Below are 24,966 nucleotides of genomic sequence, written 5' to 3'. Positions count from 1 at the left end.
GAAAATGAAAATGATAAAGGCAATCTTCATTTTTACATATTTGCCATAAACAACAATTTAAATGTCCTCAAATGTTAACATTTTCTGTTTCTATGTGAAAGTATAAAAAAATTAATACATTCATGCATGATATGAAGCAACAGAGACCAGAGTGTCTTATTTGTAGCAAATTTTATTTTCAAATAACCATAAAAGGTATCCAGGTACTCTTCAGAGTAATCTATGAGATCATGCATGATGTAAACAGAAAAAGTCCAAAGGAAAGAAACATTCTTGACGTTTCTAACAAGTGACCTGAAGGGACACAGAAACAGACAACAGAACTTTCTAGCCACAGCTGATGCCTGGATCTTTCTCCTTGCCTGTTTTTGTCATTTCAACACAAGATAAAATGTAACGCAGAGAAGTAAAAATCCAAGAGAAGAGAAACTTGCCAATGGGATATATGTTTGGGGTGGTTACTTTTTATTATTATTATTACTGTTCACAGAGGAATGTAGCAAGCCGGGATAGTGTGTGATAGAAACATTTATTTCGAAACATAGTTAACAAGGAAATTAATCCTGGCAATCACATTACTGCTTACATCCTATTCAGGAAGTTCCTTGAGCATCATGCACAGTTCTAAACTTTTTGTTTTTTTTTTTTGTTTTTTTTTTTTTCTGTGAAATCCAGAAAAAAGCAATAGGAATGTTCCCAGAAGGTAGTAAAAAGAATATTTTAACTTGGGATTTTATTTTGAAAACAAAGGAAATCATATTAATTTGAAAAATATTACAATGACAAAATAGGTATGAGCCAAAAAGACACAAATCAGTAGCAAAGTCTAAAGAGACTAAGTTCCAATTTTTTGACATTGTCTGTAAAGCAAAGAACTGTACACCAGAGGGTTATTGTTTTGTGATTTTTCATTTCAGTCTTCAGAACTGACTTCTCATTACTAGAAATAGAAAATAGATTCACCCACAGGCCAATTCAGACCTTCTCTATATGAAAAGTTTCAAAGAAGATGCAACATTATTTATTTAATCTAGACTAAGCCCCAGTGTTCTTATTGTCCCCTGACGGCCAGTGACCATAAAGTATAAAAGATGTTGAATCTCCTTCACAGTTCATAATCTTCCTGTTAGTGAGACCACTGTGCTAGTAACAACAGTGAAAGTGAAATACCAAAACTCTACTCAAAATTTCATATTTTTACAACAACAGCATTATCTCTTGAATGTCCTTATAAGCCTAAAATGATAGACTGCCATGTTTTTGCCCCAGCACTTCCCATTTCAGATGCCTCACACCACAGTGTTCTCTGCAGGCATACTGCAATAGAAAATGATGCTATCTTCTATGTGGCTAATAAAAGAGGCTTTCACTCTGAAAACCGTACAGTAAATTCAACTGGGATTCTTCTAAGTAAAGCTACTGGCATTTTAGGTAATGAAAATCACTAAGCTTTAAGAGCTGTGTGCTTTGGTTTCTGTGTTATGAAATTTTACTCTATTTGAAGTATCAAAAGCCTACCTACTATGTAAGTCAGTATTACAATGGTATTCAACCAAAGTTCACAGATATTGTCGGTAAGATTTTGTGTTCCTAGGATCAATTTGCCAGAAATTAGATTCATCTAGGTATTTGGGGAGGTAGAAGCTCTAAAATTTGGTGCCCTGTACCAGTCTAAAATGTCCTCAGTCTTCTAATCTATGCCCAACAATAAATGTGCAGTTGTCCAGACAGAAGACTGTCATACATCATAGGAAAGTGTGTTAGACCTTCCAAGCCTGCATCACATGATTTTTTTCACTTCCCACTCACATAATTAGTGTTCTTTTCCTTTTCTTAAAAAAAAAAAAAAGAAAGAAAGAAAGAAACATGCCTGTTTCAAATTTGTATTATTTTTTTCAGATGTCTAATTTCAGCTAAGTTCTCTCTCTCTTTGGTCTCTTCCCGCATTTCACATACCAGACAAATAGTTAAAAGTCTGCAAAACCAGGCGAACTTCCAAAATATTTCAAAATGAAACTGCCCTAGGTGACAGAACAGGGAAAGAAGGCAGAGCCTGCAGGACCAAGATTTCAGCACACTGGCTGAAAATGTGTTGGAAAATCCATTCAGATTGCCAGCACTATGGATGAGATTTCAATGAGGCATAAACATCCAAGTGACTGACAAAACCAACATGTTCCATGATCACTCAAAGCAGTTCACTTGCCGAGGTGCATTCTGGGTGCACTGTTAGCTAAGTTGATATCTGTCTTTTAATCATTGTTTTTTCTGATTTAGCATTCAGGAAATGAAAGTGTTTGAGAAAGCATCCAAAGTTCTGAGAATAAATATAACTGAGATTTTTTTTGTATGTCTATCACTTGTAAAACTTACGTCTTTTACATAGGGTTTATTTGTACATAATAAAAATTTCATAAGGAAATTTTTTCTGGAAAGTATTCTATATGCTAATTTGTTTAACATGTGCTTTGGATATAGAGCTAAGTAAGAGTAGCTTTACAAAATTCTTTCTTCAAGTATTCCCTTTAACGATGAAAAGAAAGCTCATTCCTAAATATTTGTTCTTCTTTCCCATTGATCCTTTGTTTCTGATAACTTGTGCAACCTGAACTACACAAAGAACAAATGTCAGAGTTCAGAATATACTCATTTACTTCAATAAATTTGCTCATTGCATAGTGAACATGTAAACTCACAGAGAATCTATAAATGTCACCCTATAATCTAAAAAAGGTTGCTGAAATTTTACATAGTAATTTATTCTGTAATTTGGGCTTACTACTTTATTTTCATCCCTATGTCAACGAAATACAATAAATGAAAATAAGCCATAAAAGTTAAAATCAAAGAAAATAATTTCACCTAACTCTCTAGTCTATATTCCCCCACTTGGGCATAACAGGCTGCAAGTGTACTGTCCTGACTCTTTAAGACAGTGTTCAAAATTAATTTCAACAATGTGTGCTTAACATAAAGTTAACTATGTTTGCATCAAATAAAATGTTTATTAATGAAAGCTATTTATCATACAGGAAACAGCAAAGTCAGCATTACAGAGATGTACACTAGAGGTGATAAGATGCAAAAGTGCATGCAGAGCCTTCTGTTTAGAAAGGAAGGACAGACAATAATGCTAAAATCACTGAGGTGGATCCCTATATTCTCGTGAATGAGTAAAAGTTACTCTTTGAATTTACAATTGGAAAATAACATTAAGAGAGAGGACTGATACACATTAGCAAGCAGATGAGATGGAGGTTTTTGGACTTTATTTTACAGTTCTTGTGCTTGACAAATGTGTGCAATTGTTTTAATAATAATTTTCTCCAAATGTGGGGTGGGCGTATTACTGCCAGGTTGCTCTGGTTTTCTACGTGGTTTATCTCGCTCTTTTATTAAACCACATGAGGTTTAGCCTTCATCTGTGTCAGACATCATAAAGAACAGAAGTTTTGTTAACATTCAATAAATGACACTTAAGTCTCTCTCTCTCTCTCTCTCTCTCTCTCTCTCTCTCTCTCTCTCTCTCTTTTGGTTCAATAAACTTTTAAATGTATGATTATCATAACCTAATAGTGTCTTTGTCTTCACTGCAGTGGATTTCCGATCAAACTTTTCCCCTTCTTTTAATACTTTAGGGAATTTTCAAACGTCGGGATGTTTGGCTGTAATGCCCCAAGATTTGTTCTCCCTGAAAAAAAATCATAGTGACAATTTATTAACTACAGAGCAACTTGGCTTTTAGGGGTCTGCAATTGCTATTTAGATTTACAAATATCCACTTGTGCTCAATAAACCTGATGTTAAATCTTAATCATCTCTAAGGCTTCTTTTCATGCACCTATGGATCTGCTAAGTTATTTTTATTTTAAAAATTGAATTGAGCCAAATCAGTGGGGCATTACCTTTATTATAAACAAGAATATTTAAGGGTAATTCAAGATTGAATCACATTTTATATACAATGGTGTGTGTATTTAACGTGAGTCACAAGTTTGGAAACCTGGGAACTATTTGTCTGTTTGAATTTTTTAATTGCGCCGCTAGGTCTATTCTTTTACACATAGGTAGTGGAAGCATACTAATACAAGTAAAACTTGGGTAAACCTGATGGGAAATAAAACTCCTTAGATTCAAAATGGTTTATTCACACAAATTTAATAGGATATATCACAATTGTTTGGTCCATAAATATTTAGGGGGAATAGTTTCTATACAATGCATTTATCAATAAACAAAGGAACATGGACAATTTTGCTAGACCACTTACTGTACTATAAACACGAAGCTCAATATATAAGATTATTGAATGTATCAACTATATTTGGAAGAGTGCACAACTGCTTTCTATGACATGTTTGTCCCCTCTAACAGGATACACCATAAAAAGAGTTTCAGAAATGAGAGGTAAAACAGTACAAAACTAGTGAGGCGTCAAAAGGGCTCAAAACAGTTAATTTAACAAACGACACATATATCCTGATTTTTCACAAACTTATTTCCAAGTTATAGCATAAGGCACATAGGAGAACTGAGTTATAATTAGTCTACTTAATAAAGTAGGTCTGTAGTACCATATATTGTTCTGTCAAAGAACAAAATTTCTAAGTATCGATATTTTTACCTGTAAAAGTGTGTTAATAAAGATCTCAGCCTTAACAAGGTTGTTTGGTCTGGTGAGTGGTAAATGCCCAAAATGTAAGAGAAATACGAAAAGTCAAGATTTAAGCTCCATAGAAGATGACCACACTTGCTAAATATATAATGGCGATCACACTCTTCTTCTGTTACAGTGTTAGCTTCTCTTCCATCATCTTTTTTTAAAAAATAAGCTACTTTCTGTGCTAATTTTCTAAAGACCCTGAGCAAAAGTTACAATAATGCACTTTAATGTGGGCAGTGAACTGTCGATATGTAACCACACATTTATACAGCCAGAAGGGCACCTTTAAAATCTATTAAATAGCCACTTCGACCACCAGAGGAGATTTAAGGGGTGCAAAAAAGTGGACAGTATGTGCAAAGTCATTCTTAACAATCCACTAAAGCAAGACATAGATCTTGACTTCTTCTTTATTATTTTAGGAAATCCACAATCTAGTTGGTTGTTTTTTTTTTTTTTTAACTACAACAGAAGCAGAAGATGAACATTCACCACTGCCCAGACCATTAAGATTTCACACCTTAAATTAAAAGGAAAAAAATGCTGCTGTAAACTAGAAAATATATTCAGATCAGCATCCACAAGGCTTCTGAGTTTATCTACTTTAAGACTCATAACTTCACATCTGTGATATTAAAAAGATTTTTATACATAAATCAACCCGTGCCAAAATAAAAGAAAGAAAAACCAAAAAATTATCATTGTTAGTATTAGTTTACTAAGTTGCTTTAAAAAAAAAAAAAAAGACGTTATGTAGAATGCCAGATACAATATCATGGTACAGCTGAAGCCAATTAATTATTAATTAAATTATGCCAATTTTTTACTTCTTAAAAAATTGTATTTTGCTTATTTCCATTTCTCTAGGGAGAAAAGCTTAATAGAATAGTTTCAGAGACTGGCTTTAAAAAGTTTTCTTTTCTCTTTTTTAATGTAGGAGGTTAAAAATACAGAATTTCAGATTTTAAGTGTAATTTCCATGGATACACAAGAAGTTTAAGTTTTTTTTTAATTTTGAAAAACAGTAAAAAGGGTGGGGGGAGTATACAGTCCTAACAACAGAAAAAGTTTACAATCCTGAGTTCGACTTCCCACCCAGTTAATCATTACTGTTTAAAATTGATGTTAATACTTTTGTTTAATTATATCCCTCACTTGAATTAATAGTTCAGGTTAAAAATAGCAGTAATAATACATTTGTTTTTAAATTTTTTAACATGAAAATTTTTAATTGTGATATTTTAAAAAGCAACTAATTGCCTGGTTCCTTAATAACTTCATCACAGAAACAGGAATATGATTTGCCCATCATAATACCATCCTTTTTTTTTCCCCCTTTGAGATTCTGGAAATAAGTAACATACAATTTTAAGAGGCACTTAATAGAATGATTCAAAATCTCCCCTTACCAACTGAAAAAAAAAAAAAAAAACCTGATTAAAGAAAGATCAAATACACATTGTAGACAAAATACGTTCACTGAAAAGCGACAATACTGTAAACTCATAGCCAAGTGGTGTAAATGCTACACACCAAGCTGCTACTTTATTCCCCAAATATCTTGTGGGTTAGGAGAAGGAAAAAAAAAGTCTCGTAAATAATAAAATAATAATATTAGAATAATAATAAAAAGAGGAAGAATCCTTTAAAAAAAAAAAAAAACCAATGTTAGAAAAGGTTCGTTAAGGTAGTTTGTGAGGGGCTCCGGGATTCGTGGCTGTCCATGTTAGAGGTCACAGACGTCACTACAGTGACAGTGGGATTGGTCAGGTCTGTTAAAGTGGTCGCTGTGCCAGGTGGAGTGTGAGCGCCGCTGTCTGCTGAGGGCGGGGCCGGAAGCGACGTGCCGTCAGCTTTATCAACACCCCCATTCTCCTGCCGCAAAAGGTTCCTTCTGAATTTGGCTCGTGCGTTTTGGAACCAAACCTGCAAACCAATCCCAATTGATTTCTTTATCGATTTTTTTTTTAAGTTCTTTTCTCTCTCTTCCTTTTTTCTCTTTTGTTTTCCCTTTTCTTTCCTCTATTTCTCCTATTAAATGTCATTTTTCTTGGAAAGTAGACTTTTTCTACTTCTTTCCAAATAGACTAATTCGGGTAATAGAATAGAGTTATTCTCTCTTAACTGTACATATTCCTGCATTTAAATGTGCCACTTGGGAATAACTGGAGCAGAGAAACCACGAAAACAAAGACATGGAGACTAGGGGGAAATATACCATCCCTCAAAAGAATAGGGAAAAAATGGGGTCACTAAAGGTGTCTCAAAGGAGGAACTACTCACGTGAGGGAACACCACCAGAGTTTAAGCTGTTTGCTAGTCTGACGCCTAAGAAATGCTCTATACAGACAGTGATACTCTTCCCAGCCAGAGAACAGAAAATGTCTGCTAAGGGTCACTGAGGGGGAGATCACAGGTCACTCTCGGCAACCTTGTATCATTTTATAATTCTTACTATAAATCTGGGGAAGCAATTCAACACCCAGAATAACTCTGGATTTTTAATAACGGCTTGGTAAAGTGGAAAAAAAAATTATTGCTCCAACTGCTTGCTGTGATACTAACCTTACCTTGGACTGTTCAAGAGCTGGGGGTGGGTCACCTGAATTTCGAAGATCATAACATTGAGTAAGCTGCCAAGAGTTTGTAGGCATGGGACAGCAGAGCCTTAGAAGCTAGTACTCTAAACTCAGTGTGAGTGGACATCTCTATAGGCAACATTTGTTTAAAGTCAATGCCATTTACACAGCAATGAAGCTTTAGAGCCCATCTCTCCATCTGTAGGGAGAATGTGAGTCCTGGACGCCTCCTTGAGTACCCTCCAGGAAGCCCCTGTAGGAAGATAACTTGTGGGGGGCACTACTAGGAAGCAGAATAGGAAATATCCATATCCAGGTGATTAGGGAGAGAACTAGTCACTGTCAAGGGCAAGGGAGAAGATATACACAAAGCCAACGATGAACGTGTCTTACCTGCAAAACTCTTTTGGTCAGGCCTGTTTTTTGAGCAAGCTGCTTGAGGTCCTTGGCATCTGGGTTGTGGTTGATGGCAAAGTAGGATTTCATGGTCCGGAGCTGGTGGTGCTTGAAGGAAGTTCGCATGCGTTTGGTCTTCTGTGAAGGTGGATAAGGCTGCTGGTCCCGGTCCAAGTGGTCTGCCTCATTCTCATTACAACCTGTTGCAGCAACAGTGAACAACAACAACAAAAAAAACCAGTTCAGTGGAAACTTCTCCATTGGCTTAAATGATGTAGGGTGTTTGCTATGCTATCATCATAAAGCAAAAGGCTGTCAACCAGTGGTGGGTGATAGCTAGACAAGAAGACAGTGGCTACAATCAGCTAACCTAGGCTATTTGGATACAGCTGGTTCACATGATAGAAAATATAAGATAAAACCTTTTCTTTCTGCTGATGCTCCAGGAAATGTAGGGAGTAAGAGCAACCTCAAAAGAGGAAGAGGAAGAGGAAGAAGTGGAAGATGAAGAGGAAGAAGGAAGAGGAGGAAGAAGAGGAACATGAGGAGGAAGAGGAGGAGAAGGAAGAGGAGGAGGAGGAGGAGGAGGAGGAGGAGGAGGAGGAGGAGGAAGAAGAAGAAGAAGAAGAAGAAGAAGAAGAAGAAGAAGAAGAAGAAGAAGAAGAAGAAGAAGAAATCATTTTCTGATGGTTTATGTGGATCTGCACCCAGGTGTCCACATTCACATGGGTTTGGGGAGGGTTGTTTTTTGTTTGTTTGTGTGTGTGTGTGTGTGTGTGTGTGTGTTTACATTTTGCCCGTTTCTGGATTGCCATGTACTGTGTCAAGGCACTGTTCTTTATCATGACGAATGGGGCAAATATATATTTCAGATCTCAAGTTTCAAGTTATCTAACAGTACAGTACATGTATACACACAGGAAACTAAGGAATAATCTAAGGCATTTTCTTATATTTGTGGAGCTTTCTCAACTGGGAAAAAGAATGTGGTTGAAAAAAAATGAGGAGACATGAGAAAATGACATGTTTTTGAATGTCTTAGAGAATCTTAAGAGCATTGTATTTGAAGAGTTTCAGCTAAAACTGGTTAGCTTGAGCTATGCTAAGAAGAAAACGCTTTCCCTTGGAGTTATTCTAATAAATATTTCTGAAAGAAAATGATCGTAGCCTTCTCATTCACTCACGCCTGAAGCACTCCCACAGCTCCCTGTTGAGACATCCTGATGGTTTCTACCCTGCTTGGTGACCTGTGTTGTGGATTTGTGAGTCAGGTATGAGCTGTGCCCCTGACTGGCTGCCAGTAAGAGGGCAGCATCTTCTCTGCTCTTGCAAAACCCTCCTTAGAACCCAAGGGCAAAGTAAGTCAGTCTTTAAAACCAGTGGAAAAAGTCCTCATCCTTGGGATGGAAAAGTTCATCATATTTAAAGCCGGTTCCTAGTTCTGCACAAGACATGTGACTACAAGATGTAAACATTCTACTAAAGATTTACTGACTTACCCAACTCTGCAATTCAAGGACAGAGATGTCTTTGGTTCTTTAAACCTTTATTTCATCTATTCATCTGATGCATTTTCACATCTGACCATCCTATGCTTCAATACATTATTTAAAAATCAACCTGATGGTGTCATTCTGAAGGAAAAGCTTACATCTTTAAAGAAGTTAGCCCTCTCCTCCTTTTTAAAATGTTAGCTGCCTGGCAGGCTCTGGTTAGAATTTCAGATTTTTTTTTCTAGCAAATCAGTATGTGTATATGCATATAAGTGCTCAGAAATCAGTATATATGCAGTTCTATCATCATCAATCAGGAAATCTACTGCAAATAAAACTCATTTAATGAGAAATTATCCCAAATATAATAAAATGAAGAACCACAAACTTTTGTGTGTCCTAAGACAAAAAAGGCAGAAAGCTACAGGAGCAGTCATACAAAAGAGCAGGTGTCTGTGAGTTCTCTGGGGAAAGACTGTATCATAGTCTCCCTTGGATTCCCTAAGTCAAAAACAAGGCCATGAACTTAACCAAGTATGCTCTTCAAGCCCTTTGTTCACCAGGAAAATTATCAGTGCATGTTAATACAAAGTCAAATCAATTTGAGATGATGTCCAAGTCAGATATACTGCCAAACTTTGATCTCAAGCTTCTTAGGCCTGATAGAATGGAAGCATATACCCACTGACAACAGAGAGGATATAGTTTACATTTTACCCTATTTCATCCCAGGGGGGATATGTCAACTTCAAATAGTCTACAGAATTGCACTCTCAGATCCTGAAATGGATGAAACAGCATCTTGTGACTATAAAACTATGTTATCTCCAGTAAACTGAGCCATATTTCACAGCCAGATTACAAATACACCTCAGTGAAATGCTCAAAGAGGCACATTCCAGTCATTGGAGGCTTCCTCAAATAAGATAGCATGCCTAGCCCATGTGAGCAACTTTCCCTGCGCAACACATCAATTGTGACAAAAGCCTCAACTTGATGTTTAAATAACGCACTTACTTATTTCTGCCTCTCCCAGGATAACATTTCCTAGAAATGAATATGATTCCCAACTTAGCTATCCAGCTATTCATCATTTGAAAGGAATCTAAGGAAAAATAGATAAAATAAGATTTGAGGAAAATGCTTTTCTAAATATGTACTCTGTGTTTGGTTTTGCTCACTGTAAATTCAGTGCAACGGTCTGCTGCCACATAACAAGTTAGTGAGGAAGAACATAGACATCATGTCTTTCTTACAACGAACAATTTCCACGTGGCGGTGTTCACACCTACATTCTTCAGCTTGATAGAGAAATCCGTTTCTGCCACTGTATGTCAGCTTACCCTAAATTATTTGTGTTTAGTGGCAAAAGCTTTATGCAAATTTGGAAATGATTGTGTCCCCCCATTTCTAAGCCTTAGGGATGTTTCCCCCTAAATTATAAGAACAAATAGCTCTCTTTAAATTGCTTCAAATCTCCACCTGAAACTACGCATCTGTGGCTACTGAACGAGAAGAGCTAAGTGTTTTCACATTCGATTACTTGTGAGATGGTCACCTATCCAAAAGGCATTTCTGTTCTGAAGGGTTCGAACCTTCTGAGATTTAACTAATTCCTGGGAGACCACTAGGGGTCAGTGCCAGGCTAATTTAACAATGAGGAATCTTGCACATTTACAGGAAAGAACCTCAAGTTGGGGAGTGAGAAATAGCAAAAACCCAGTTTCTTAGTCAATGGTCAATTATCCAAACAGGACCTGTCTACCATAAGCTGAATCCTCTCCTCTGAAGGACTTTATTTCACTCCAACTTCAGATAAATTACCTATGCCTTTTCCAAAGATACCAGCCTGAGTAATTTGATGAATATGTACAAAGAAGTAGAAACCAATCTAGGAATTGCATTGAAAGGAACTGAGCCTCTGGTAAGTACTAACTGATCTCCGTCAAGTTTCACAGGTTCTCTGACAGTGTTTGGATCATGACCATGTTTTGGCGTACATGTTTTTAAAAACTTGTATGAATTTATTTGGATCCCATTAATGCTGTTCTTCATAAAGCTTTACCTTTCAGCAGAAATGGCAATAGAAAACCTAAAGAATGTTAAAAACCAATGAGCTTAAAATGTAGGTGACTTGTATGTTCTATATTTTAATATGTTTTAAACTTGCTGACCCACCTGCCCCACCCCTACCCCATCCGACATTAGAATCATATACATTTTTTTTTAATGAGGGTGATTTTGCTTAGATTACTTTAGACCAATTCCTCCAGGCAATCTTCACCTACTCTTAAAGAAATGTGTACTATTTGCTTGTGTCTCTGGAGACATCCTGGAAAGGGTGTGAGCTTTAAGAAGCTGCAGTGAACTGGGCAGCCTGGGCCACTTTTCTGCTGTCCAGGAACAGGACAGTGTAGTCAGAGACTGAGCAACCCTAAGGAACAAACATGAATCTAGACAGCTTTTTTCCTTCTCTCTTTGTCTTCAGAAAAATAAAAATGAAGAGAAGCTAGATTCTCTATTTCTGAAAGCTTCTCAGATCCACCTAACATAAAGATCCACGGCAAAACCTAATTTAGCTAATTAGATTAAATAAAACAAGCAAACAGCCAAGCTTGCTCCCCGTTTAACTAGAAATCCCCACCCTTCTGGATTGCATGGGGTGCCGGCATCATTCTTTCTCCCATTAGTTATAAAATCTGGTTTCCCTCCCTCTTCCTCCCATTCTGGGTCCCCTTTCCTCCCCTCACCCATTCCCCTCCTCTCTCCTCTCTCCTCCTCTCCTCTCTCAGTAGGACAGTTGGGTCTTGGTGAGTGGCTGGAAATTCCAATGTCATCTTCTATTAATAAAGAACAATTAGTGTTCTGCCTGTCTTGCCTTGAGGACCATGCATCAAAGAAGATGAAGTGTGTACGGGGCCATTGGACCCTAAGCAAAGCCCTGTCCCAGCTTAGCATGCCCCTCTCCCCGGCAGGGTGCACCCAGGCAAAGCCGCTAATGCCCCTGGCTAACCACTGAGCTCCACTTGCCGCCTGACACAGACCCGCCCTTAGCCTCTGTGTTGGCCCTTTTCCCTTGGCCCAGCCTCTGCCCAGATGTGAATTCGGTAAAGACAGATGTGTTCTCCTTGTGCTGTGTGTCCCTTTTCTCTCTGAGACGCCATCTCTCTGTGCCTAGAACAGATTCTTCTAAATTTGGGACACAATCCCAGGAAACAGCCCAGCATTGCGCTTGGGAAGTGCTCCTGCTCCCAGGACCACCTGAAAAAAAAAAGATGGAGTACCAGCAGGATTCTCAGTTCAGATGTTCACCGCATCTATGACCTAGGGCAGATCATTTAACTAAGATACTGTTCCACTATCATCGAGCTACAAGTCATACGCCATACCAGACACTGAACTGGAAGATGGTAAATACTGGATGCTCACACTTAGCTAGTTCGTCTCTCTTCCAGTACTCCAGGTTCCCTGTGTGCTGAGTGCCCAAATCAGTTTAGGTCAGGGCATAGGAAATCAGAGCAGTCCAGTTCTTTGGGCTCCCCAAAATCAGACTGGGCATTCTGGAACCTCTTTATCATCCTCCGTGCTTACTCTTAGAGCTCCTGTCTTCTGGGTCTGCCAACAACCTGACCCTCGAGGATGGGAGGTGGGGACAGGATAGCAACAATAAGAAACTGGTGCGTGGGTGTGAAGCAGATTGATAAATGAAAGGTATATCCTCCAAAGCAAGGAAGTCTTTGGGGGCTGTTGCCTGCACTTTGTGTTGAATTGAGAGAAGGCTGGCAGAGGGCAGACGAGCAGCCTGAGATAGCACTGAGCCACCCCCGGTGGACTTGACCAGGGGATTCCTCTGGTTGTCTGAGGTCTAGAAGACCTGATGATCTCTCAAGCAGGGAGTGAGGAGGCTGGGTGAATACTCTGACCCTCTAGAGGAACAGCTGTCTCAGCTGTGCAGTGAGACCCACCCTACAGCTGCTCTTTGCCAAAATCAGAGCTTCAGTTTTTCAATACCCTTGCCAGCCATGTTGCTGATTAACTTTGGGCTAGTGACCACAGCCTCTGCCCCTCCAGACAGAGTGGAGCAGGGGCTCTGAAGTCTTTCTTTTCCCCCATTAACTATTTAGGAAAACCTCCTCCAGGATCTATAATTTGGCTCCAACAAAGGAATTGCCCTGGGGCTGTTTTGCTCCAACTGAGAGCCAGAAACTAATGGGCTCATTAACTAATGGGCAACAAGGATTTGGCTTTGCCTGTTTGGGGAAAGTCACTTCAGCCCCATGGTTATAAATTTTTTTTCTCCACAAGCTCAATAACCAATAACCCATCCTCTCTCCCCTTCCATCTCCTTCACTTCTTTCTCTTTTCTCTTCCCCAGACTGAGAGAGGGTTGTGATGGAAGCAGGGTCATGTTAGCCAAGCACTTGTCTTGGCCAAGGGGTCTCAGCAGAACCGGCTCTGCCAAATCCTCCAGCAGTGTGAGATCTGAATGTCGGGGTGGGTAAGGTTAGGGGGCCCACCTGAGTTGTAATTCACGATATCCACTCCCAGAGCTGGGCTCTTCCGCTTCCGGGGCCGCCCCTTCTGCACGGTACCAGTGCCATTGAAGTAAGGCAAAGCCAAGCCTCCGCTCTTGGCTGCCAGCTCGGTGTAGCTCAGTTGAGGTGCATACTCCCCTTGCAAGAGGGTCTCGAAGTGTGCGCGGCAGTACACCAGGCTGTCCTTCATACCGAAATGGTCGCCTGTGGTCAAGGTCTTGTTGCAAGTGGAGCAGGTAAAGCAGCTCAGGTGATAGACAGAGTCTCGGGCGCGCATGACCATCTCAGAGGCGGAAATGCCAAGGTGGCAGCGGGCACATCTCTGCACAGAGAACCTTCTGAAAGCAAACAGGAGAGTCAGGGTGCCAGCTGGTGCAAGAAGGACCCATCTCCCACTTACGGCGCCAGGGCTTAGTCTGCAGGGGCCCAAAACTTGACTTGGGAGTGCTGGCCGAGGGCCATTTTAGATATCAGCTTTATTTGCCCAGTGACCTGTGCTGGTTCTGGTGAACCAGAACAAAAGCATCCTTACGTGAAAGTCAGAAGAACTAGGAACTTAGTAGCTTCGACGTATTTAAAATAAAATTAAAAAAAAAAAAAAGCAAAACTCTGAACTCCGAAGCGTTATTGAAAGAATATTAAGTTACAACGCCAAGAGAGAAGCCTGGTTTTACCGACAACGGAATAGTGCCACTCTTGGATATATGAGTGCGCCTGGCTATCCCAGAAAAACGGGATTCTGCAGAAGAAAGGCTATACTTTCCGTGCCCTTTCTTCTTCTGCTCAGAGGGCAGCTAGGTCGCTTCCACTTGCTCAAATCTTTCCCAACTGCTGGTTTTATTGTTGTTGTTTGCTTGGTTTTTGTTTGTTTTGTTTTGTTGGTTTTTGTTTTCTTCAATCTGGTTCTGGCTAGCCATTTGGGGAAGCAGTAGCCTGTGTGACTTTTTCATAGCCATGGACAGGATCATTGTCATCCACTTGGTTGCTGCTGCCCTGGCCAATAGTAGGGAAGTTGACCAATTCACATTAAGAGGGACCCACAGAACAAAAGTCTTTTTCGCCTGAGACCTGTCCATTTGCTCTTCTCCTAGATTTCTCAGCCAAGTTGTGTAGCTAGGAAGAGCTAGGAACCTTCATAAAGCTCTCTCTCTCTCTCTCTCTCTCTCTCTCTCTCTCTCTCTCTCTCTCTCTCTCTCTCTGTTGCCTGGGATCCTTCTCGCCCATCCTCACCCATGGCGTGCACACACAGCTTTAAGGCATAGGTAAAGAATCCCCCACACACACACACACATCTCAGAAATAACTGTACCCTGGACGGGCAGAACAAAACAAAAACAAACACACAAAGGAACAAAACAAACAAACAAAACGAAACAGGAGACCCCCGGATTCCCGCAGGGGCCTCCAACCAGGTGTATTGGGTCGGAGGAGTGTGTGAAGGGGGGCGGGGATGGGAGTACCTGTAGTAATCCTCCTTACAGTAAATGCTACCGTCCTTGGCAAAGCAGGTGAGCTCAGACTCCAGGGCCAGCTTACATTCACAGCATTTCAGGCACCTCAGGTGCCACTGCTTGTCCACCGCCAGTAGATAATACCTGTCGGAGATCTTGCCCCCGCAGCCGGCGCACAGAGCGGGCTTCTCCGGGCTGAGCGGAGGCATGCCCTGCGAAGCAAGCAGAAGTCAAGGCTGATGGGAGGCGAGGCGAGGGGCGCTGCCGCCCAACCCGGGATGCCTTTGGCAGAACAAGTCCCCCCACCCCCGCTCCCCAGCACAGGAGCGCATCATACCAGGGACCACTGCACACAAAAGCAAGAGTAGGGGAAACATTCCCAATCTCTCCCTTTTCAACGACCAGTTAGCTCCCTTTCTTCGGGGTTTGCCTGGACCAGCGTCTTCCTGGCCCGGTGACCCTAGCACCCGGACATTTAGAGCCTAGAGAATGGTTTGGTAAGTGTCCCAGAATTAGAACAGCTAAGGCTAAAAAATTGTGACTTTCAAACAATACACAAAATAAAACAACAGAGCCGTGGTTGAGAAGTAGAAAGAATTCTGAAGTACACGAATTTTTTTTTTTACACCAACAAGACTATAATTCTATTTTTCTGAATTTTATAGGCGGAGTAATTTGGCCGGCATTGTTATGATTCGGACATGCTTAGCAGATGTTGCTGTTCTGTAAGTTCAAGGCCGTCGCCCTGTTCCCATAAGGAAGTGAAGTGTCGGTCCCGAAGGAAGGACCCCCATCCAGTCTTGTCTGTACACTCGCTCTTTTCTCCAGCTAGCATAAACAACACAGATCTTTCTCTTGAAAATGTGATTCCCAAATAAAGCTTTCCACCTAGGTCCCAACTAAGGGTAGCTAAGTCGGTAAAACTCACTCTGAGGATCCCAGTCGAATTTGGTTGCTGTTTTTATTATTATTATTATTTTAAAATAAAATAGCCGCGAAAGATGAAAAGAAGTTACTGGCTGGATCCTTCCCTCAGACTAGCAGAAACAATCCGGGCTTCCCCTACTACAACTTGGTGACACGGGAAAGTTAGATTTCGCCTTTTACTCAGATAATGGGTTCTCACTGAATTAATGGTTACAAGGGCGATAGTGGGTTATTTAAGGAGACCTAAAACCTCGCTAAGTGGCTAGAACCATCTCGGGTCAGGTTGAGCTACAGTCCCCGCCGTGACAAGAAAGGTTTACACAGTACTGTTCGTCAGGAATCATTTCTGCAGATTTCTGTAGTTTTCTCCTTCCAGTCCATAAGTGGAAAGGGGAAATGCTTAGATTACTATTAATTTCACGAAGACATAACTGCTCTTACGAATAGTAACCGGCAGCCGTAGCTGATGGCTTCTCTTGGGTTTGCAGAGTTCGTGTTCGTGCTTTTAGACTAGGGGGCCGCTCCTTCTCATTTTTATTCGATTTCCCGCTACACAAGACATCCTCCCCATAAGAGAAATACAGTTTTGTGACCAGGGTAGCTGAACCGGCATGCCAGAGGCCCTAACAATCTCTAGATTCGGGTGTTGAGTTCCGAGCGTTCGAAGGATTGGAAACCGACCAGTGCGTCTGGGTCTACTCGGAAGGTCTGGTCTTCCGTCCCAGAGAGACTGGATTCCCAGGGCTTCAGCCTGTCCCGGACGCCGTGCCGGCAAACGGTCCCCTAGTACCTGCCTGCACCAAAGGCTTGCCCTGGAGGCGGCGGATCGGGCCTTGCGGCCGGCCGAGGCACCAGAGACGGGAGTTTGGTGCTGGCAAGGGCCAAGCCCACTCCTTCCAAGGCCCGCTGCCCTGCGCGCTCGCGCGATCAGCCGCTACAAAGACGTGCGAACTCAGAACCGCAGCATCCCAGACACCTCGATTCCGAAAGGGACCCTTGCCTAGCAAGCAGACCTCTCGAGAAAACCTAGCGAGCGTCCCCAGGAAGATGTCCCCGGGACCCGCCATCCCCAACCTGCGCAGGCCGGAGACTTCGCAGTTTCTCCAGCGCCGCACGGGGGCCGGTCCTTACCGCGTCGCGGCCGTTGAGCTGGGTGCCTTTGGCCAGACGGGCCTCGGTCTTGGATCTGCGCTCCATCTCCTCCATGATGCCTTGGATGTGGCCTCCGGAGATCCCGTGGAAGAGCATGGCTGGGGGGCGGAAAGGACACGAATTGTTTTCGGCTCGGCACCCCACTATTTCCATAAACACGCGCCTAGGGCTCTCAGTTCATCCGCGTGCAGAAGCCAAGAGGACCCGCACGGGGCTGCGCGGTGAAGGAGCGTAGAGACGCGTGGGGACAGGGGCAAGAGAGAAAAGAAGAAAACGACCAACGGACAGAGTGGAAATAGATCTGTTGAAGAGGGGAAAGACCCTGGTCAAAAAAAATAAAATAAATTAAAAAGCGACGGGGAAGGAGGGAAAAAAGGAGGTCTGGCGCTTCCCAGAAGGAGATGTGCAGAAAACAAACAAACGCGGACGGAGTGGAAAGCAGAGAATCTTACTGCAGCGAGAGCTCGAATTACTAATGAAAAACAACTGCCGCGGGGTTTGGAGTGGGGGGTGGCGGGGGGAGGAAAACAAAATCCGAGGAAGAAAGAAAAATAGTTTTGAACACAAAGAAAGAAAACGAAGTGCTATATCCAGCGTCCCCGGCTGGCTGCAAGTTCCCAGCGCCTGTAGGTTGGGTTGGGGACTGCTCCTGCTGGAGGAGCTGTGTCCAATTTGTTAAGAGACTAAAGCCAGCCCATTTTTGATAATTTAGTAGGAGGAGTCCTCTCCCTGGAGCTGCCACGGATTTTTATTCAGACAACAAAGACCTGTCATACTCCTCTCAACCCCCTGGTGATGGGCAAGCAGGGACAAACATTTCAAAGGGGTGGGGGACTGCAGGGGGAGGCAGAAGGAGGGGGCCCTTACCCCCACCCGCCACAGGCGCGCCTGCACACACACACACACACACACACACACACACACTCACACACACACCCTTCCAAGAGTTCTCAACAGTCATGTTTTTAAAAAGGGTAAAGGAGCCCTTATTGTCCAAGTCCTGGACGGAGCAGGAGGCTCATTTGATCCCGGTTCATCAGACCACAGCCCAGGCTACACAGAAGATGAGCTGCAAACTTTAAGTTTCCTTCTCCTCGGCCGACTTTTTTAATCCCATCCCCCTCCCACCACCACCACCCAGTTCACAAGGCTGTCACCAGGAAGGTATCAAACGCGCAGTCTTATGGGCACGGCACAGAAATCGTGCCTGTAACGCCTGCCCCTTTCCTCTTCACCCCTTCTTTCCCAACTACTTTTTAAAGCACTCTTCTGACTGTTGCTACCTACTCGCCTCACCTCTCCGAGGCCAGGAGGCACCACCAGGCTCCGAGGCGTCCTCCTAAGTGAAAAGGGGCGTGGAGAACCTACTTTTCCGGGCATTACTTTGGGAGAAGGGGGGGGGGGGAAGATACATATACAGTCTGGAATTTTTGAGTGTAGAGGCCAGGGCATGGTTTTGTAGACCTAGATAGTCAACAGAACCTTGACCACGGAGGACTGACTCTTTTACACAATTCTAGATCGAAGGCAAACTAGCGGAGAGTCTAGTGTCCCGTTTAAAATGCGTCAACTTGCGTGGGGGCTCCGGGGAGCTGGGCGCCCGATCCGGATAGGACGAGGCATTGGCCGCTGGCGTTCGGCACACTGCGGTGGCTGTAAAAGGGGCTCAGGGTGGAGGCTGGGAGGTGAGAACTAACAAGCAGGATGGCAGACTGCTCTTCACAAGAGATGGTATTGTTCTGTCGCCCTCTGTTCTTGCTAGCGCGGCCCTTCCCCTCCCTCTGGTCCCATTAAAAAGTGTCCACAATATTCTGATATTGTAGATTCCCTGAATCGGCCAGAAAACCCCTAGGATCGCGGAGCAGGGGGCCAGCGACGGGAACTTAATCTGAAAGAGAAGAAAGCCTAGCCGCTCTCACCCCTGTCTTCCCGGCCGCCAGCCTCTGTTTCCCCACCTCTCTGCCGCCTTGCCTTGCCCGAGATCATTGGGGTTTCAGTCTAGACACCCAGAGCAGCGGCCCCGCCGCAGGCCCGCCTCCCTCCACTCTGGCGCTTCCACGTGGAGCTTTAGCCCAATCTGGAGGGAAGGTTGGGAAGAAACTGGGGGAAAGGGTTATCTTATCGCAGGAAGAGAAGAAAGGGAAGAATACAGGATAAGAGGACGACTTAGGAAGGAGGGAAAGAGAGAAGGAAGGGAAAGAGGAAGGAAGGAGGAAGGAATGCAGAGAAGGAGGAAACCACACTGGTGGAGCAGTCTAACTTCCTGTCCCAGAGGAAAAGCCTTCGCCTTCCGAGGCTCCTGGGGTCGCCTCTTCCATGAAACTCAAGCCTCCACTGTTTCCCCATCCTTTCTTTCCCCCCTCAGGGTCAAAATAATGTTATTTGCAGACTGGACGCTTTTAAGGTCCTCTGGGTACCAGAATACAGCTCATAAAACACAATTTCACACAAAAAAATGAAGGCAATCAAGCTTAGAAAACTAAGCTGGAGAAACACCCCCCCCCCCCATTTTGGCAGCCCTACCTGACAGCAGGACGGCTATTTACTGTAAGTAATGTAATTAGCCCCTTTGGATGGAAATCAATGAGCTCTTCAAACCCACGTGCACACACGAAGGGCCCCAAGGAGGGACTGGGGGCAGGGGCCCTTTCGGAGACAGCAGGTCCTCTTACAAAGGGGCAGATTGCCTTCGTACAAGTCAGCAGTTAAACTGACTCCGGGGGCCCCAAGGAGGAGGAGAAAGGGGGGCGGATACCCAAAGAACTACTCAATTAACCCAAGGAGGCTCGAAGCACCAAGTGAATACTAGACTGTGGTCCACTTTGCTTAGTTTCCCCCTACATCCTTCCTCACTTTCAAACAGGGGTGTTTGGAATTGGCTTTGGCTATTGGATTTTGGTCCTGAACTCTTCAGCAAGAACATGAAAAACAAACAAAACAAACAAACAAACAAAAACAAACAGGACTTCGTGAAAGGAAAGTTTAAAAACACCTCTTCGAAAAAGCATAGCTTTGGGGAGAGTCCCTAAGGAAGCTGGGCAATTATGTCTTGTCAGCCTGCGTTCATTCGCCCCTTCATCCCATCCACTTCCTCTGAACATATCTTTGAAGCATCTGTAAGGGCAAGCCAGGCAGAGTACATGTCCTGCCCTCAGCACCCTAGCTGAAACGGAGCTAGGACTGCTCTTTCTTATAAAGTGCAGGTTATAGGTTCCAGTGCCCATGGGGATTGGCCACTTCCACAAAGACGTGAACTGCCAAGAATTTTTTTTTTTTTCTTGCTCTGAGAATGCAGGAAGTCTTTGGAAAGGTGGGAACGGGGCAGGGTCTGCTGGAGTTTGGGAGGTCCCAGTTAGTGTGGAGGAAATAGCTCCCCATAGGTCCAGCCTACCCTCCTCTCAGAGTCCCTCTAAAAGAAGCCCTGAAGGAGCAGAGGGATGAAAAATAGCTTAGGACTTAGATGCGTCACAGGAGTGTGCCAACCTTTTGTCTAGGGCTGTAAGTGACTGAAATAGGGAACGCATCCTGGCAACTTTGCCAGGTGGAAACACTCCTTTTACCCAGGAAATGTTTCTCTTCCTCCCATCTCCAGGCTGGATGGTTGGCACATGTTCCATGAAAGTTAGAGCAGTAGCAAGATCAAGCCCAGAGACTAAGACTTTACCTCCATTAATGGGATAGGTGCATGGTGTGGAGGCTCTCTTGCCAACACTCCCAGTAGGATCTGGAGTCTTCTTTTTAAGTCCAAAGTAGTGCTAGAGATATCGGGGCAGAACCCTGGCCTGGCACTGCTGCCCACCCCCATCCCCCAGCATAGGCAATCTAATGTGTTATTTTCTGGTCTATGGCTCTCCGTGGGACTCTGGATTCTAATGAGACAGAAGATTTTAGATTTAGAGTGCCAGTTACATCATTTCCATGACGGCAGCGAGACTGAAGGGCCATTGTCTAGGCTCTGGCATCTCACCTGGGAAAAGGTCTCTGGCTTAGTCTTAACTCCTCAGAGGCTAGAAGGGGGAAAGTGGAGATATCCTGGATTGCTCAAATAGCTGCATAGCTTTAGGCTGGAGAACAGAAAATAATCCAGCAAATGGCTCATCATTTCGCTTTAAGAGACTCAAGGTCTCTTTAGACCTGGATTTTGGTGACCATAATCTAATGCTCACAAGTTTGACGCTTGACGTTAGGCCATTCCTTCAGATTCTCAGAATACTCTTGTTTGGAAAAGGCAAAAGCTATGGAGATGTTGTCTAGATTTTGGGGTGTGTGTGTGTGTGTGTGTGTGTGTGTGTGTGTGTGTGTGGTGTTTAGGGGGAGGGTGTATCTCAACAGCCAAGAGAAGTCAGAGATGTTATGGAGCTAGGAGCCCTGCCTTCCTTGGTGGCGCCATCCGGCCTTGGATGGCCAGGCTCCCCAAACCTTTTTCTGAACAGCCCAGACAGATTTTTCTGTGCGCAAACCTTCCCCAAAACGATACTGGCGGGTCCAGTCTGCTTCTGCTTCAGAGCACCTCTGATTCAGTCTTAGCAGTAAAGTTTGCCTCAGGACAAATGCAAGTGAGCCTTCAGCGTTGCAGCGCGTGGCAGGGGCCAGGAGGCCTGGGAGATGCTGCTCTTAGCCGCAGCCCAGCTGCCGCACCGCACCCTTGCCTGCTGCTCTCAGGGACGGACGTCTAGGCCGGGTCAGGGCCGGGCAAGTCTACACCCTGGGAGTGCTCGAACACCTGCGGCCTCAAAAACCCACGTCAACCGCTTGCTATCTTCAAACCCGTGTTCTTGAATCTTGCTCCCCCTCCCCCACAACAGGGCTGCCACCTCGTCTAGAATATCGAGCTTCTGAAACTTGAAGCCCCTTTACCTGAAGCTGGCTCTGCCGGTGGCCCTCAGAGCCCCCACAACAAACAATAAATGCTAGGCAGCGCGCAATGGGTTGGGGATGAACAACAACGAGATGTGAATAAAGCCAGTTGCTATTCGAGCCTTACAAGGTACTTGCTTCCAGCAAGGTGAAGCCCCTGCAGCTCCGCCGAGGGTCGCGAGTCCCTCGTGCCTATGCTTTTCCAGGCCCAAGACCCTCTGACCTCTGCCCAGAGCCCTGACCCTAGACTCCAAGAAAGTCAAAGGCATTCAAGGAAAGAAAAGGCAAGAGCCAAAGCGCGCCCGGCCAGGGGATGGGCGGAGGGGGCGGGTTCCGGGAAGTCCTGAGCCAAAATGTTTTCCAGTCTCCAAAGCAAAGCTGAATTTTAAGACAATTACGATCCTTCCACTCAATGAAGGTATACTCATTTTCTCTCTCTCTCTCTCTCTCTCTCTCTCTCTCTCTCTCTCTCTCTCTCTCTCCCTCTCCCTCTCCCTCTCCCTCTCCCTCTCCCTCTCCCTCTTCCTCTCCCTCTCCCTCCCTCCCTCTGGAACACAAGCTGGCCCAAGAAAACAGTGGCAAGGAAAAAACAGGGGAACCTGGCAAGAACTCACCTGCCTCTAAAGTGGTGCCGTTCAGCATCCTTACTGCGAGAGGAGGGTAGTCGATCGCGGTTAACTGCGGTTGTACTGGCAGAAGAAGAAAACCTGGTGTGTCAGCTAGACATTACTCCCCGGGCTCCCCCAAGAACCTCCTCCCCTAGGTGGGGCCGGTCTCAGCCTCTTCTCTGCTGGGATTCGGACCCGACCAAGCTGAGCTTCCTTTCCAGAGCTCCAGAGCTCGGAGCCGTCCCCCCACCCACTCCAGCGATAGAAAAGCACTCCCCACAACGCGGAACCTAATGGGATGTGTTACCTTGATGTCCCGGTGTCAGATGTTCCTCTCAAGAACTTGGTTCTTGGAGAGGTGGTGGCCAGAGGTGGTGGTCAGGGGTGCGGGCCAGTCCCGGTCGTACTCTGTTAATCAAATAAATAAGCCAGTGAATGAACATAATCACATAATCTCTCTCTCTCAATCTCTCTCTCTCTCTCTCTCTCTCTCTCTCCTCCCTTCCTCTTTTCCTCCCTCCCTCTCTCCTTTCTTCCCTTTTTCCCTTTTCTCCTCCCTTCTCTCCCCAGTATTGACCTGAATCTCTCACCTCTGACCTTCAGCCTCCTCCACCTGTCTTTTATTTTCTGTTTATGCTTTCTCAAATCGGAAAAGGCGGGGGTGGGGGATGGCAGAGGGCTCAGCCTCCGGCCAGTGCCCCAACACCCTTTCTGAGGCCACGCTCAGCCCTGCCAGCCTCTCAATAATCCGAGGAGGTGTTAATGGAAGACTTGGCGGCAAGGGAACCTCATAAAGCCACGAGCATCCCGAGACTTGGGCGCAGCCGGGGGGGGGGGGGGGGGGGGGAGAGGGAGGGAGGGCTGGAGCCCCGCAGTGCACCCTGGGCTCCCAGACCCCCAGCCTGCCTTTGCCTTGCTGAAGCTGGTACCAAAAAGATGCTGCCGCCAGCTGGTGCCTGCTGCATAGACGGTGAATGGATGGTAGCTCCTGGGGAAACTGGGCTAAGCTATTGATTGCTCACACACGGTCCCCGCCTTCTTCCTACCCTTCGCTCAGCATCGAGGCTCCTAAGCTCCGCATTGGAAAGCGGGTTGGAGCAAGTTGGAGAGCGTTCCGCGCTGGAGGGCCGCCTTTGTGACTGGTCTGCGAGGGGGCCCAAGACACCTGTCCCTTTTGAGTCCTTACTAAAGAGCGACGGCTGAGATTCACCTTCTAGAAGGAAATCTGCACTCAAACTCGGGCATTCAAAAAAGGCTATCGCAGGGATGCTGTGGGACCCGGGACCGGCGGGGACAATGTTACCTGGTCTAGGTTCCGCTAGGACTGCGTTGCCCGGGGTTCCCTTCCAGCCGCTGGTAGAGGAGAATCGGAAGCCGGACCTCTGCCAATTATTTACCCCACTCCCCACCCAGGGCGCCCCTCGCAGTCGGAGATGGGGAGGCGGGGGATTAGCCTAGGCTCCCGCGCCAGTGGGGAAGGAGGTGTGAGCAGAGAGATTGGCAGCTCCGGAACGCCGGTCAGCGCCGGCGCCGTCCTCCCCCACCCGTCTGCTCCCGCAAAGCCCGGGCGGTCTTAGCGGTTCCTTGACTTGGCATGGGCCAAGGGCTGGATGGGCTGAAGGCATTTGTGTGCCTGGAAGCCACCAGCGAAAACTACGGACTTGTGCGGGGATGGAAGCCAACCGGTCCCACAATCTCTCCACAGTTTGGGGGCTTTAAGGAACGGCTCAGGAATGGTGTATTCAAGCTCCCCCTCCTCCGCGTGCTCACTCTGCACCCTACACCGCAGGGTGCCCTAGGGACTGACTGTACCCCGTGTTCCACGGGAACACTAGACTTGGTGTACTAGTCCCTCGGGCCAATCAAACAATCAGTCCCACCCCGTTAACCGAACCCGCTCCAGCCTATTCAGCTTATTTTTTCTAGTGTACCCTCTTGGTGGGGACAAGACTCTTGGGTCCAGCTTTATACTTATAAGTGAAGGAGCACTAGAAACACTTGGGTGTTCTGTCCTATGCAGCGCCTTTTAATTTCTTCGGGCACCCGTTTCAGGTGTTTGATAAGGATATTATATATACTTGGTATGTTATGTGTGTGAGAGAGAGGGGGGAGGAGAGAGGGGAGAGGGGAGGGGAGGGGAGAGGAGAGGAGAGGAGAGGAGAGGAGAGGAGAGGAGAGAGAGAGAGAGAGAGAGAGAGAGAGAGAGAGAGAGAGAGAGAGAGATCCCCCCAAGGAGAATCATTTTGGAATATGGAAACACATCTTAACTATTGTAGGATGTAGGATAGTGAAAAGGTAACACAGA

At 44.9% G+C, this 24,966-nt stretch overlaps 1 protein-coding gene across 7 annotated transcripts; it reads right to left on the bottom strand.

The window, feature by feature from the left end:
* Nucleotides 1–152: 152 nt before the first annotated feature.
* Nucleotides 153–24,180, bottom strand: Lhx9 (LIM homeobox 9). 7 transcript variants are annotated; one of them, XM_036202323.1, is made up of 8 exons: nucleotides 23,965–24,176; nucleotides 22,969–23,069; nucleotides 22,668–22,742; nucleotides 17,176–17,294; nucleotides 15,127–15,329; nucleotides 13,649–14,004; nucleotides 7,636–7,838; nucleotides 153–3,691 (listed from the first exon to the last, which is right to left on the bottom strand). In XM_036202323.1, exons 3-8 carry the CDS (start codon nucleotides 22,693–22,695, stop codon nucleotides 3,635–3,637), a joined length of 966 nt encoding a protein of 321 aa, XP_036058216.1. In that variant the 5' UTR covers nucleotides 22,696–22,742; nucleotides 22,969–23,069; nucleotides 23,965–24,176; the 3' UTR covers nucleotides 153–3,634. The 7 variants fall into 7 exon arrangements, with proteins under 7 accessions (XP_036058216.1, XP_036058215.1, XP_036058210.1 ...); XM_036202319.1 differs by lacking the exon at nucleotides 153–3,691 and adding an exon at nucleotides 6,305–6,589 and having other exon boundaries at nucleotides 23,965–24,180; XM_036202320.1 differs by lacking the exons at nucleotides 153–3,691; nucleotides 23,965–24,176 and adding exons at nucleotides 6,305–6,589; nucleotides 23,252–23,630.
* Between the last annotated feature and the right edge of the window lie 786 nt (nucleotides 24,181–24,966).

This window comes from Onychomys torridus, chromosome 11, assembly GCF_903995425.1.
Source record: "Onychomys torridus chromosome 11, mOncTor1.1, whole genome shotgun sequence".
NCBI classification, from domain to species: Eukaryota; Metazoa; Chordata; class Mammalia; order Rodentia; family Cricetidae; genus Onychomys; species Onychomys torridus.
This window is presented reverse-complemented; position numbering and strand designations above follow the sequence as displayed.

Excerpts from the sequence above, each read along its gene's own strand:
- Lhx9 (XM_036202317.1), bottom strand. The coding sequence starts at position 17,349 with ATGGAAATAGTGGGGTGCCGAGCCGAAAACAATTCGTGTCCTTTCCGC. Across the intron at positions 7,839-13,648 it reads TATCGTGAATTACAACTCAG|GTTGTAATGAGAATGAGGCA; the intron begins GTGGGCCCCCTA and ends TTGCTGCAACAG. Across the intron at positions 6,590-7,635 it reads TGACCAAAAGAGTTTTGCAG|GTTTGGTTCCAAAACGCACG; the intron begins GTAAGACACGTT and ends ATTGGTTTGCAG.